The 15,468-nt window shown below is 38.4% G+C and overlaps 1 protein-coding gene across 7 annotated transcripts in view; it reads left to right on the top strand.

Moving 5' to 3' along the window:
• Positions 1 to 15,468, top strand: part of csk (C-terminal Src kinase) — a 76,006-nt gene that overhangs the window by 37,238 nt on the left and 23,300 nt on the right. For 4 of the 7 annotated variants that reach the window (XM_042342927.1, XM_042342926.1, XM_042342925.1 and 1 more), the window contains one exon: positions 14,667 to 14,754. In XM_042342927.1, coding sequence (XP_042198861.1) covers positions 14,740 to 14,754 — 15 coding nt within the window. In that variant the 5' untranslated portion in view covers positions 14,667 to 14,739. The other 3 variants (XM_007909105.1, XM_007909088.1, XM_007909087.2) reach the window with 3 other exon arrangements.

The raw sequence follows: 15,468 nt of genomic DNA, 5'->3' as shown, positions 1-15,468 counted from the left end.
TCTGCATACATGTGGAAATGTACCCCATATCTGTGGATGACATCCCCATGAGGGAGCATGTAGATCAGAAAGAGGAGGGGGCCAAGGATGGATCCTTGGGGTACCAGGCAGGTGACCAGGTGAGAGCGGGAGGAGAAGCCGTTTGTGCAGATGTACTGCTGGCGGTTTGTGAACCTCCCTCTTTCAGACACGTGCTCCTTATTTTGCTCCTTCCCACAGAGAACATTTGTTTTCTTTCTCAAGTTGTTAATTCCTCAATGATAGTTCATGTGTTTTTTATATAGCAGGGAATTGATTGACTGATTCAATTCAGCTTTTTTTCTGCCACTGGTGTGTTGCCATATACTTCGGTTTGCTTTGGAAAGTGTCCGATTAAACGCAGCTTTGTAACTTACATAAAAGTAAAATTTGACTGAGTAGACGTTGGGCCTACCTTCAGCTCATGCCTTGGTTGTGTCAACTGCATATACAAACTCCCATTAGTCCTGTTTTGCAGATTTTATTAAAATCTTGGAGCATCTTCCAAATTTGATAGGACGATGCTTGTGGAGGTGGCTTGTGCCTGGTTAATAACAATCTGCAAAATAAATGGACCTCAGTTTTTACAGCCAGCCACAGGCCATTTTTCAAAAACACTCATGGACCCCAAAACTGAAAGGGCAAATATGATTCATGTCCGTTTCCTTGAGGAAGTGCTAGTTGAGAAATATTATTATCTAGCTTGAAAAGCCAGAGGGTTGTAAAGGTGGGAGGGTGGCAAAGAGGAGAAGAATGCCTGAGGATCTTATTCTGTCATCCAAAATCCTTTCAGAATGTACATGCAGTCATTTTGAGACTAATTTCCTGCGTGCTAATGAGCCAATTTTTTTTGAAGTTGAGGTCAAGGTCCTGTTCAATCTGCAGGATTCTGGCATGGGTGGAATTAGATCAAACTTCTTAGATGTGCTGATGATGACATTGGCTAACTCTGTGACTGACCAGAATACGATGTGGACGTGATAGTGGTCACTATCATAATCTGCAGAGGTCAATCTGTTTAACACTTAGATCATGGTTTGTCTAGTGATATCTATGCAGCATATTGATCTGCAATCATTTCTGTTTACAGCAGACACTTGCTGATTTCCTGCAATCTTCCAGATCCCCTGTGCTAAAAGGTTTCAAATCTTACGGACTATTTAGGTACTGGTACTATAAATTCTGTCTGCAGCTGATGATGTATAAACTAGATTAGAGTTCATAACATTTTCCATCAGCAGCTAGTTTAATTTGAGTTGCTGTCAGTTTATGCTTTTCTTGTTTTACTTGTTTTTGTGCTGATCAGTAGCTTGCCAAGTGAGTTGGAACTAGTGTGGAACTTGTGGGTGTGATCTGCGTTCTGTTTCATAGTAGAATGAACCAATGTTCTTCATGATAGGATTGGTTTCTAATTCTGTTCTTGATTCTCTTGCAAAATATAGGTTTTAAATACAGAAATCCTTATCTTTATATTGGGAAGCACAGTCTATTCTATTAACTGAAGGCGCTGAACCGTCACTTTTTTTTGCTTTGCTTCAACATAATGTGCTAGGAAGTAGCAGATGGCTTGAGTTGTTCATGGTTTATAAACTTGAGGAAATTTGGATGATATAATTGTGTGTAAAGCTTCAATGTTTTCTAAGAGATTTTCATTTGAACAGGAAGTCTCCCAGTGTCCTGACCAACAATCCCCCAAATAAAATGCTCCATAGCTGTTTGTGGGACATTGCTATGCTCAACTGGCTGTCACATTTCATCCACGAAAATACAGTCAATCCACTTTGCAGTGTATCCTGTGCAGTGCTTTGAGGCATCTCAATGATGTGATAAGGCACTATATCAAATAGAACTATTATTATTAGATGGAGGGAGACAGCATTTTTATTTGTTTCCTGTACCCTCCACACACCATAGGATTAGATAAACCTAGATCTGAAGTGTTGCGAATTTCATGAGGACTTTCCCTTTAAAGAAATTCCATGACTCTCCAAGTTAAGCTATAAACTCCTCATGATTTAGTTTTCTTTTTCAGTGGCAATTTTCTGGAGATACACTTACTAAATTGTGTTGGATGCATTTAAAGGCACCGCAATAGACCAGTGCCGGCCAAATTACAGCTGGTTCTGGCCCATAGGGCCATCAAGCGTCTCTCTCTCCCCCCCCCCCCCTCGCCGCCAAACATAGTGCTAGCCTAGGTAAGTCCATGTTCAATTGGTTGGGTGTTTGTGAGTCTCTGTTGATTGAATTTTCTTGATAAATGCCATAAATAGAGAAATATTCAATCAAGAAAATGTATTTTGTTAGCTGACCAAAAAGATTGGCCACCAATGAATTAGACGCACTTAAAAAGAAAAATACATCCAAATGTTCAAAAATACCCTTTATGCCTAGGATAACCAGTACAACTATTTGCTAGCATTGTTTCTTGATGGAAAGATGAAAAACTTTTTGAAACCTTTCAAGATTTAGTACTGGTTTTGGTACAGTGACATTGCAAATATTGAATTTTTCATTACAACAGAATGCATTGACATTCAATTATTCCTGTTACTCACAACCTCTTGGCACTGTTTTTATATTTTCCTTTCTAGTACTTTATCACGCAGTGGCATACAATCTATTAGGAAATGACTTAGCTGAGAGATGCAGTCAATAATATGAAATATTTGCCTGCGTGTCATATTAGTTTTTTCTAAAAAAAACTTCCTTAATTAGAATACTGAAGTATACAAGATGTTTCTATGCATGAACGAGCATTGAGTGCTTGAAATACTGTCTTTTTTGTCTGCTGTTATCTTGTTGACCAGTGAGGGAAGAGTATAGTGAAATGTTATAGGTATGATATCAAATTGCTTGCAGGTGATTCCTGTTGAGTTGTGACTGTATTTGTCCGCAAACACAGCAACCATTTTGCACAAGGCACAGTCCAACAAGCAACCATGAGAGTGACCAATTCATGTAGAGGATTGTTGGCTAGTCCAATGAGAGTTGCTCCCTTTTTCTTTAGCAATAACGTCATGGAATCTTTAACATCCACCTGAAGTTAGGCTCTTGCACTTTTAATAAGGAGAGAAGGGAAGTTTACTACACCTACATGTTATAACACTCTGGTACACCAACAAAGCCCTGTTGGAGTCTTGAACGTTTCCTCAGAAAAGACCTGAGTCATCTTTCCGACGTGAAGTGTAATCTGTTGTTGTTTTCATTTGTCGCCAGTTGCTGGAGCAAACTCGGAAGGTTAGCGACTGCTTTAGTGTTTCAATTCCAATGAAATGTACATTCTGCAAGTGTCAGTCACCTAGCTGATCAAACAACTTCTTGGAAAATCTACTGTGGTCAAACATTGTCAGAATTATACAGGAATTCCCACAAGTGGTTGCTTTTTATTTCCTGCAGAAGACCCAGTGCATGCAGCCATGTGTGTTCTGTTAGTGAACCGAATCTTTTGGCTTTCACTGGTCTAAGTCCAAATCTCAATTGACTCATCATTATGTATCTCCTGGCTGTTAAGAGTTTCCTGCCAAATCCTGTCAGCCTTGCTGCCTTAGTTTTGTTTTCCTTTTTTTTTACTGATTTTTGCCTACTAGAAATCAAATCTTGACCTGAAAGTAAATCATTTTTCATCAGCAAAACCAGACTGTAACTAAATAATTTTAAATTTTTTGTTTGTAGATGTAGCACCTTCTCTCTGTTTAACAAAAATTCTTGCATTTGATATAACCTTTCAGTCAAGAATAAGTCTCAAAAGAGTTTCACAGAATACACTAAAATGTAGTAACTGCGTATTTTGTGGCCGAACGTGTCAGCTAGTTTACACATAACAAACCGCCATGAAGTGAATGTTAACCTTATTTCTACATTTAAGTTGCTTTTATCATTTTAGTGAGAAATTCAAGTGTGTTGGGTAATTGTTATTCTAGCTAATGAAGTAGTTGCTAATGTTGCTTAGATTAGGAAAGCTCTAAACATAACAGAAATGTCCAACTGAATGATTTGTTGTTCTTTGCACAGTAATGTCGCTGAGGTTGAAAACAAGCTTTTTTTTTAAACTAAATATTGTGCAATTATCTAAAACACAAAATGGCATTTTTTAAAATTCCCTGTAAACCTTTTGACTGTAGTCCTTTGCAGGGATCTGATTGCAATGTACATGTCTTAGTTGATTATTGTATATTTTTGTTTCTGCAGAACTTGACTGAAGTGACTTGAGTTTCATAAACCCTTGTGGTGGATTGTTTGCAGCCAAATTTTACAAAAAAAAATCAGAATACTAGTATTTACCAGCTTTATTAATAATCATAATAATAATTCTTGCATTTTATCATGTCTCAAAGCGCTTCAAAATATCTGTAAAATGAATTGACTGTTTATTTTGTAGGCAAAACACACCAGACAATTAGGCAAGCAGTGTCCCACAAACAGTCATGGATTAGGTGACCAAATTGCTTTTTTTATATTTATTTTGTATACTGCAATATTGCAAATACAGGATGCATTCAGGATTCCAGGTTTACAGACCTGAATGACTCATAACCTCATCAATTTGTAATAAGCCAGATCTACAGTATAGGTTTATTTATCAAGATCAATCACCTCCTTTTATCTCTCCCCCCCTTGTGTTTTCGTTAGTATGGGAATAATTTGCACAGTGGCTGACTAATGTGTTTTTACTTGAAAATAATGTAGTTTGTCATTTGCATTCTAATTCCAGGCTGCTACATCTTTACTGTAGTTTTTCAGTTTCACGAATCTCAAACATTAGAAGGAATCAAACTGACTTTTGATTGGGCAATTTTAGTAGGGGGGTAGGTTGCGAGGAAGATGCTCGGTAATGAATCGGTCTCGAAACCCAGATCGAAATATTAATGGTTCCAGTGAAGGTTTGTTTTCATTGGCTAAATGGCTATCAGTTGTGGGGGGAACTGGCCTGTGGTTGGTTTGGGAGTTGTTGACTGGAAGATTGAGTGCTTTGGTGACTGCATCAGAATCTGACCACTGATCGACTATGCACAGAATCTGCATTGCACTTTCCTCACAGTGCTTGTGCTGGTGAAAGTATCACACAGGGCAGACAATACATACAAAATGTGTAGCAGCTAAAGATGTTGATGTAAAATGCTGCCAACTTGTGGATCTGGTAAAATTGCATTAAGAAACGGAGGTTCGGTGGTTTGGTCCTATTGTGATATTCCTTTGTGACAGCTGAAGCACAGTGACAGGACTTGGCTGTGACCGGCAGCAAGCCACATCCATTTGCAGGCAAGTGTTGTCTCTGGGGGAAAAACTGCGCAAGGTGTGCTTTCTGCTGACTTGCTCCATGTCCTTTATGGCATTACTGTCGGAGAAAGAGAAAGAAGCGAGGGGGTTGCTGTGAATTTTTTAACCATGTAAGTGCTCAGTATTCCTCTGTAGCTCACAAGCTAGATGCATGTCATGAATTATTCAGTGGCTATGATAGTTGCAAAGCGATATGGAGCTCTTTTATGCAACGTTTTTTCGAATTTGAATTCAGCATGCAGTGCTTTTCTTAACATTTATTGATTAATGGATACCTTTATAATTTATGTTGAGGGGGAAGAGGCCAGGACATTTAGCTACTTTCGTAGGTACTTTTGTTATTTTTGTACAGCAAGAAATATGAAGAACGCATTTTGATATTTTTTTAAAAATCCCTGCTTGTTTGTATTCAATAATGGTTAAGAAACTGCAGTCATGACTGGAAGGCCTTAGAGGATTCAGTTCAGACAAGCTATGCAAGATTAAACCATGCAAAAGCTTGTGCTTTTTTAGAAAAATATTGAATAGGAAACATTAACCCCTCCTATGTTCTGACTGCAGAATAATGCTGCTATTTCTGAAGGTACTGGTGCATGCCCATAGTCCTGCGTCAGTCTGTAAAATAAGCCATCCAACTGTAGTTAAATTTTGCAATGAAGCAAGTTAAGGCAATCAGTATCTGTCATTTTTGCACTGGTGAATTTTTACTATTTGATATTTAACATTGTTGTGTACTTCTCTAAATGCTGTGAAGTTTTTATTTGAGCCATTCCATGTGAGATTTTAAAAATGCTTTGAATGGCAGCTTTTAATGTACTGTTCCTCTTTTGAACATGCAAATCTGATTATATTATTGTGGAAATGATTATATAAATTGTGCGTTGCTCCCTGATTATCCCATATCTTCGGGCATTGCAAAGAGCTTGTCTCGCATAGCTTACCCTATTTCAGGAAATTTGACGCTAGTATTTTTCCTGTATTGATTGTATTCTTAGCATTTGAAGTGTGCAATCTTCTTTCTTTCCTTCTCTCCCTTTTTGTGCGCAGGTATTTTGGTATCATTTACTGCTCCCTGCAGCCAAGTAGGTACCCTGCTGTCAGATCACTTGCAAAGCTGTTCTTTCTTGGTTGCTGACACCGACACTAATACAGTGGATTGAATGGCCTCCCACTAGCTCGTAGATTTCTATGGAGTACGAGGAGTGTTTGGGAATTATCGTTTTAGTCCCATCCACCCTCTTGTGGGAAGGTGTGCTTATCTTTTTGCTCTGCTGTCCTGATGCCTTAATAGTGTGGGAGTTGACATTCCCTCTCCTTCGCGCTATGATTGGGTGCTCCAGTGTACTGCTGCGTTGCTTCACAGCTGGTGCCTTTTGCGCTAGATCTGAGCGAGAAGAAGGGTAAGTATAGCTCTAGCATTCTAAAAGGATTGTTACTGTGCATGTACACAACGTACAAACTAGATACTTGGGAATTGGTGCTTGGTTTATATTAAAGCTGTGTTTCTTGGCATCCTCATGTCAGGATGAACACAACTTGTGGTGTCCTTGTGGACAATCCTCCAGCATGCTCATACCCATAGTTTACCAGAGGGTATCTTTCAGATCTCAGCTACCTACAGTCATTCATGCCTTCAAGTCTAGACTTGGACTTTCCGTAAGTGTTCCTCACTTGCCTCCTGAGCTCTACCGTACACAAGCTCCAGCTCATCTAAAACTCAGCTGCTCGCTTCGTTACTTGCATGGTTTTGCATGCTCATCACCCTATTTCTCATTTGGCTCCTAGTTTTCTCACGGTTCAACATCAAGATCTCACTTTTACAAATCTCTTCAACCTTGCATCTTCTGATTTTCTTCACCCTCACACTTCTGCTTGTGAGGCAAATCTGGGCTTGCTGCATGCTCCTTGCCCGACCACAGGTGGCCAAACCTTCAGCCACTATGAAGCCATGCTCCAAAACTCCCTCCCTCAACTTCTCTGTCTTTCCCTCTATTTACCTATCTTGAAAATGCACTTAAAAAACTATCCTTCAACTATGCCTTTGAACAACTCCCCACCTTCCTAGAACTCTCTCAACTTCACCCCTCTCTCATTCTATCTGTCTTTAAAAGCCGGCTAAAAATCAATTTCTTCGACCACACCTATGGTCGCCTTCCTGCAGGGTATCTGGCACTATTTTGGTAAAGAATTCTGAGATGTCACTGTACAAGAGTGACAACAACTTGCATATCTAGTATATAGCACTCTTTTCAGGTAGGTAGTGTCTCGGAGAGCTTAAAGCTACTTGAAGCTTCAGTTGTTGGAAGGGAATGAATGTGGGAGAGAGGCTTTTCCCACTGACAACTGTGGAAAAAGTGAGGATGGCAGTATTGAGCCGCTTTCATGCAATTTTAGCATTAGTCTTGGAGCAGGTCATGCCTTGTTTGTTAACTCATTTTGAGATCTTCAAGTGTTTCAGCACTGGTACCTTTTCAGTACATGTTAGAAGTGATTTTTTTTCTTGAGTCTGGTCTAGCAGAGTGGGGAGTGCTGTATTGTTCAATGTGCTATCTTTCAGATTTGATGTGAAACTGAGGTCCAATTCTGCCTGTTCAGGGTGGATTTTAAAGATTCCATCGTACTATTCCAAAAGAGGAAGAAGTTTCTCCCATTGTCCTGGCCAACAGATAAAATTGATATTTCATGGATGTTTGTGGGACATTGCTGTGCGCAAATTGCCTTCCAATATTCACCCACAAATTGTCTATCCATTATAAATAAAATAATCCTGTTGTTATTCATTATAATAATATCAGTGCTTACATTTGATATAGAACCTTATCACATCCTCGAAGCCGTGATGAGGCACTATGCCAAATGTAAGGATTGTTATTATTCATATGTTTTGTAGGCAATTGCGACAGGCAATCTGTGCACGGCAATGTCCCACAAACAGCCACGGTAACTGTCCACTGTGCCCTCATACCTTTCACCCACAAAGTATACAGTCGATTCACTTTACAGTATATTCTGTGAAGCGCTTTGAGATGTCTAGAAGACATGAAAATCGCTATATCAAATGCAAGGATTATTATTTTTATAAGCAGTATTTGTTTATCAGATGTTAGCCTGGCTCAGTTGGTCAAAACTTCCTTCTTTTTTCGAATATTACCATTGGATCTTTAAACAGTCTAATATTCTACAGTATATTTTGAAGTACTTTGAGATGTTTTGACTACATAAGTAACATCAATTGCAAGGATTACTATTACCTTTTGTATTTTATATTATTTTATATTGTAGTTTGTATTTTAGATCAGGTATATTGGACTCATCATTCCACCGAATTGCTCCAATAATATGGATCTTTATGACCTATCAGCACCATTGCCTAAAAGATTAATTCATCATTCTTTTTCTTCAGAGATGGAATATTTTGTTTAAAAACAAGGTCTTTCCTCCTAACTGCTATAGACAAATTTGGATTCTTAACCTTGAGCGTCATTTGATCCCAGGGTGTCATGGGTGGTTGAGTATACTGCTAAAATCTCTCTAATCCCATACAATGTTGGAATGAAGCTAAATTACATGGTTTTGCAGAGTCATTTTGGAGTCTCATAACTCTTTCTGTCACTGTTGAAGTGTTTTAGCGTGGAATCATGAAGCAAATTTTTGACTGTTCTGTTTCAGTTCATATTATTATTAATTTGAGTGGCCTGACCATGCTTGAATTAAGTTAATTGTTAACTAACCAGAATTGTTTGCATTGCAGTTAGTCAATTTTTATTGCAGTGACTGATTTTGCACCATTTTAGTGGACTGTATGGCTGCAGTAGTAGAAACAGTGCTTCAATGACTGAGTCATTAGTGACTTGTTAACCCACTGTTAATTCGAGTTCCTTTACTCTGCTACCACCCCAAACATTTTGCTATTCTTGGAGTTTAGATTTTACATAATTATTGTAATCAATTGGAACATAATGGTACATGATGGGAAAGAGTGAGAGAAATGCATCAGTGAATAATCAATGGCTTGTGAATATTGTAAGAAAATTAACAGATGGCTGGAGTTGTGCGGAGCTGTGCTACACTGACAAGGGATGAGGTGGGAAGCTTGTTGGTTTTGTCATCCATAGCCAAAGTATTAAGCTTTAAATTCACATCCATTTTGTTTTTATTCTGAGTTTTCCCCTTTGTTTGTTGCTGTTGAAGTTTACCATTTCCTTTATTCCTGCTAGTTTTTCTTACTGACACCGATAACAGTGGTTGAGCGCGGTTGGCGGATGCCTAGAGCACTCAGTGGGTGGAGATTACAGGATTAGCACTCGACCAAATGACTTCACTTGAACATCACAGGTTTTGATGAGATTATTTTACTAAAACAATATGGACACTATCACTAGCTTACACTGCTACAATTTATTACTAGTATTCATTTCAACATTGTAGTTTCCATGATTGTGTTTGCCTCATGGAAGGTTCCTTGCTGTAACATGCCGTCTCTGTAATAAATTACATTAGCAGCAGAATTGACTGTGTCTGGCAACCCACACTCCTCTGCAGGAGGTGACAGACTAATTTTGAAGTGCAAATCTTTTACAGATAGGTTACAGTTTTTTATGTTGTCTAAAAGGAAGGGGAATGGCTCATTTTGTGAGTACCCCAACCAATTGCTACCTTTGTTTTTTTTGGTCCATTTTACAATATTTCACCTTGTTTTTCCACCTCCCTATCCAATTTCCTTGATGTCTGTTTGGTCAAATTTTTACAGGATTAATTTCAAATCTGAGCATGGCTTTAACTCTTACGATCTGGAATGACAAGTCAGTGAAGGCCATTTTTCCCCTTTTTAACCCGAAATTCACCTCAGAACTTGGTCCGGGACAAATGGGCCGAGGGAAACATTTCCGTTGCTTGCCCAAGATCTCCAGAGTATGAAGAAGAACTGTTCAGGGATGGCCTTTCGACCTGAAAGACGCTATACAAATGTAGTTTTGTTATTGGTGTTCAGAGATGTGTCCTATTCACCATTATTTTAACCTGCATTGGGTTTCTTGAGTATTTTTTTAAAAAAAGAGTTGATGATCCTTATTCCAAGCTGAAAAAGTGGAGCATGTTTTTGAAAGCTGAGAATGTCGTGGACGAGTTGCGACCCAGGCACACAATGTTGCTAAATGTGCCATATGGTGTCGCTCGATCAGTTCTCCAGTTATGTATTAATGAGCTTTTAACACTCGGTGTGTATTGAGAAATCAATTTTTACACTTTATAAACAGTTCATTGCCATTTCATGCTTTTTCTTTTAGGATCTGTTTCATCACTGAGTGCCTTTGTGGGTTGGAGTGAAGCAGGGTGGGGTCATTCCTTTGGTAACGAGGAAACAAATGTTTTTTGCTACCCATTTTGAAGAATTGTACTGTATTGGTCATTCTTCTTCAGCAACCATCTCCTTGGGATATCGTTTTCTCCCAGCATGCACAAATAGCTCCCTGATATTTTATCCTTCCCACGACCAGTAATAACATTGCCTTTTACAGCTACATGTATAGGAAAAGCTATTGGAAATGGGTTTTTCCCTTCATCCTCGTTACTCACCCTTATTTGGCTGCCGGGAAAAACACAGATCATGGAAACCGCATTCTCTTTTGTAGCAATAATAATAATAATAATCCTTGCATTTGATATAGTGCTTTTTCAGGTCTTTGAGACATCTCGAATCGCTTCACAGAATATATTGTGAAGCGAATTGATTGTTTATTTTGTGGGTGAAACGCAATGAAAATGGAAATGCAATAGAACCATCCTTAATGAATTCAGTTCCATTCATTAATGCTAAGATATTCAGGTATTTCTCTAATCCTGACTGAGGGATCAATGTTAATTGGTGGTTTTCTGGCCCTAAATTGGAAATTGATTGTACTCTTTGTGACACATTATTTCAGATTTGAATAATATTAAAAAATCACAAAATATCAGTTATCAAATTGATATATATTATATCAAATTGATATATATTATATATGATATAATATTTAAAATAATCACTTACAAACTTAAATGAATTTCAATTATCTTCACAATATTAAGGCAGCCATCCAAGCACAGCCCCATTTGAGCTTTGACCTAATGATTTTTGGTCAGATCCTTGATTGGATAACTTCTGAGTACTGTGCAGTAGTTTCTGGCATTCTGTAATTTATTAGACACTTTCGCGATTGCTGCACTTACAGCAAGTTGATTTAAGTTGCAGAGCAATATCCCTCCCTCCTAATTAATGCTGTGTCATAATGTTACTGCACAACATTTTCCAAAATTTAAATCAGGAAAAAATTATTTTAGTTTGCATTTCATCTTATCATAATCTATTACTTGCATTTAATGTCTAAAAATTCTTTAATGTTCCAATGTTTCTCAGCAATTTATGACATTTTTATTGGGAGCAGAGCTTGAATGTTTTTTCAGATAATTTTAAGCTCAAATTAACTCATTTTCTCACTTCCTAATTGATTCACAGAATCATCTTGCAGTGCTCAACTTTGCTCTTGCTGAGTTTGGACTTATTTAGAGCTGTGTTCTTTTGCACTCAAGTTGAAGCATGTTTACTGTTAGGGAATGAAATACTTAGATTTCAAGAGAGTCTAAATTAGGTCCACAGAGACTCTTTGCCCTCCAGTATGATGACACCAAAGTGGAAGAGCATAGAGTAATGCATTATTAATGTATTCTCATCTATTTGTACAAACTAAGTGTGCACCTTTGTGAGCATAGCTAGGCTGTGCACATGGGGAAGTTGTTTGAGACTGCTCAGTTGTACTCTGCTAGGACCCTGTAATAGAGAGAGAATATATTATTTTTGTTCTTTATCTATGATTTTGAGTTCAGGATCCAACAACAACAACAAGTTCCATTTATTGAGCGCCTTTCACGTCGGGAGGACGTCCCAAGGCGCTGTACAGTTGGGTCAGGACCCGAGCAGGGGGAAATGGTCAGGGGAGGGGAGGGAAGGGAGGGAGCGAGGGAGGGGGGTAGAGAGTCGAGAGGGGAGCTGAAGGCACGGTCAAAGAGAAAGGTCTTGAGACCGGCCTTGAAGGAGGAAAGGGAGGAGGCGGCGAAGGCACTGGGGGATAGAGTTCCAGAGCCTTGGGGCTGAGAGGCTGAAGGCCCGGCCACCGATAGTAGGGCGGTTGGGGCGGGGGATGTGGAGCAGACCGGAGCCAGAGGAACGGAGGGTACGGGCAGGTTCCCATAGGAATCTATTTTCCTCCCCATTCTCTCCCCACATCTACTATCAAGTTAAGAATTGTGTGAAAGCCACAAAACTCATTAAATATCTTAAGAATTTGTTTGTGTCAGCCTGGTTTAGTTGTTTGCCCCCTCGCCTCTAAGAGAGGTTGTTGATTCATGCCCCACATCTAGACTGACTCCAATACAGTTCTAAGGGTATGCTGCATTGTCTTAAGTGCTGTCCTTTAGATGAGACATGAAACTGATGTCGTGACTGCCTATTTGGGTGGACATTCCATGACATTTCATGGTACTTTGAGATGTCCTAACGTTAAATGTTAAATTGATATTTTGATATTTTCATATGATTTTTTTTCTTTTGGTGTTTAGAAAATGTCTGCTTCCTCCTCTTCCAAGTTTTACCTGGATTTTTCATCTGCTTCAATAAACTAGTTGAAGATCCTGAGTCTAACAAAATTTGAATTTTGAACAATAATTATTTTTGTGCAAATAAGATGGTGTTTCCTTTCTTTTCTTGTGGGGACGACGACAGGAGTACAACTTAATTCACAAAATATATCAAAACTGAAATAGGTGCTGTAAACCTATTAGCTAAATATATTTAATAAAGGATACAAAATGCGCATTGCGAAATATACATATTGAGGTATTGAAAGGCCTTGGCAAAACAAAACCTTAAAGTAGGTTCTTCAGTTTCTTAACTCATTAAATATGTTTTATGTCATGAGAAACACTCTTCAGTTGCTGAGGAAGGACACTTTGCTGTCTTGTATTGCTAATTGAATTAGTCAATAACACCCAAACTCAACAGTTATTCTAAAATGAGAGTACCAGCAATAGTGCTTTTATTTCGTTAAGTCAATTTATTTATTTCGTTTAGCAATTATTCACCATGTCCAAAATAAAAGATCATAATCATTTTCTTCCATCGTGTGAAGTATATGTAGACATGACCAGTTAGTGCTTCTCTGCTTGTGGACTATTTACTTTTGCAGATATTTTTCAGTGGGAGGTAGAGTAATCAGTAAATGAAACCCGCTTTCGCAATGAGAGTTTTTTTTAATGTCATTCGGTCCTTAAGGCTCTGCTGTTTATTAAATGCAAACATTTAGATCATTTAGGTTTGTTGCAGAATGTTTCCTGAATGTCACTAAAATGACATTTCAAGTTATACCTTGGGGTTTTTGGAGAGGGGTTGAAAGAACAAAAAAGATGTACTTTAAATGCTGATAGGAAAGTGTAAAAGTACCTTAGAATCGACACAGAGCTTGCATGCCCTAACGGAAATCAATTTACGCCTTAAAAAGATTTCTGAGCTTAGTGCCCAAGATTTACTGTTTAAGGAATGTTTCAACATATAATTGAGATCGGAAATTCGCAGAGTTCGCTTGGGATGGTAGATGAACAGGATATTAAAACTAAAAGGCCCTCGAATTTCAAATAGTCCAGCGGGATTTTTTTTATGTTCCAGAATTTGCACTTAAATATTCGGTAGTTGACAGTTGAAATATGATTGCATCCACTGACTTAAATAGTACTAGCTGATAGTTAGCAACTCATTATAGTATTTATTTCAGCAACCCACCCAAGTGGTGGTTTTCAGTCGCAAGGGCTGAACTGTGTTCAATTCTTATCTCCATTGACTGTGTCCTACTCTTAACATGTTCTTTCCCTGAATCCTTCTCACCACCCTCAGTCTACCCTCCCTCATACAATCTACAGGCTTTTAAAACCCAAGCTTGGAGTCGGTGCTTTTTTGACTGAGCTTGCTTTTCTTTTCAACCAAAGTGTCTTGCAATATAACCTGTGGCCTCTCATCTAGGTTCTGGATAAGGCTGCATGTGCACCAAGTATTTGTCCAACTGTTTTAAATTGATTTTTTTAAGCAGGTGATACTTTTAAGTATTTTAGAAGCTTGAAATTTACAGTTTGATGAAGTGAAATTGGAATAAGCAGCATCCTAAATAAGTGGTGCCATCGTAATGTTCATTGCACTCCATGTTTGTTAATCTGTCTGTCTGCTTGGTGATGAAGCTTGAAATTTGATATATGAAGTGAGTGCAAAACTGCATAAAGTAAGTGTAAAACATTCTGAATGCAATATAAAATCATTGTGTGTAAACTATTCTCATGCATTTGTGGTGCAGGTCTGATGGTACCAGGCAATCATTGAACCGTTGTGAGGCTTCCCACCCACATCCGCATTTACAAGAGTGCAAGATGTCTGAATCGCAGGTAAATCCATGCTTCATTATACAATACTTAGATTCTAACAACAAGATTCATGTTTATAATGTCTTTAAAAGCAAGTACGCTCTCACTCTACAAGGGTGAAAGCAAGGATACACGTTTATTGCATATTTATTTTTCTGAATCATGCACAGTAAAGCTCTGCTTAAGGGAAATATATCTGTATTTTTAGTTCAGGTGGGTGTCCATCTGGAAACCCATCACTATGCTTAAGAGTATCCAAACCAAAAGAGTTTTGTGCATGCCACCTATACATGGAAATTCCAGAGATGTTTATTGGAATGGAATGTGCACTCTATCCCTGGAGGGACTTATTTCGCTTACCTAATACTGGAACATATTGGGTGCAGGTTAGCAAGAGCCACAGCTTGTGGACCTCAGAGTGTGCATTGGGGTACTGCTAGAGTCTTAAATTATCTAATATCAGCAGGCTTTCAATGGCACGTTATGGCACGGCCCCTTGACTAAATTTAGAACTATCCCGCGAAGAAGGAAAACTGATTTTTTTTCAGTGTAGGAATAGGAATTCCATTGATAGTGCAGTCATGATTTTAAAGCATGCAGGTATAAAGGTATTATAAAAATGTGATGTATTGAACGAAACACGTTCCAGATAGGGGCAATCGTAAGCCTACCTTTTACTCTGAGATCAATTTGAATAATCTGATTACAGCAAAACATTTGACTTTTTGTTTAGGT

The sequence above is a fragment of the Callorhinchus milii genome, unplaced genomic scaffold (genome assembly GCF_018977255.1).
Source record: "Callorhinchus milii isolate IMCB2004 unplaced genomic scaffold, IMCB_Cmil_1.0 Scaffold22, whole genome shotgun sequence".
NCBI classification, from domain to species: Eukaryota; Metazoa; Chordata; class Chondrichthyes; order Chimaeriformes; family Callorhinchidae; genus Callorhinchus; species Callorhinchus milii.
The sequence above is the reverse complement of the archived record's forward strand: the minus strand, read 5'-3'. Positions and strand labels throughout refer to the sequence as shown.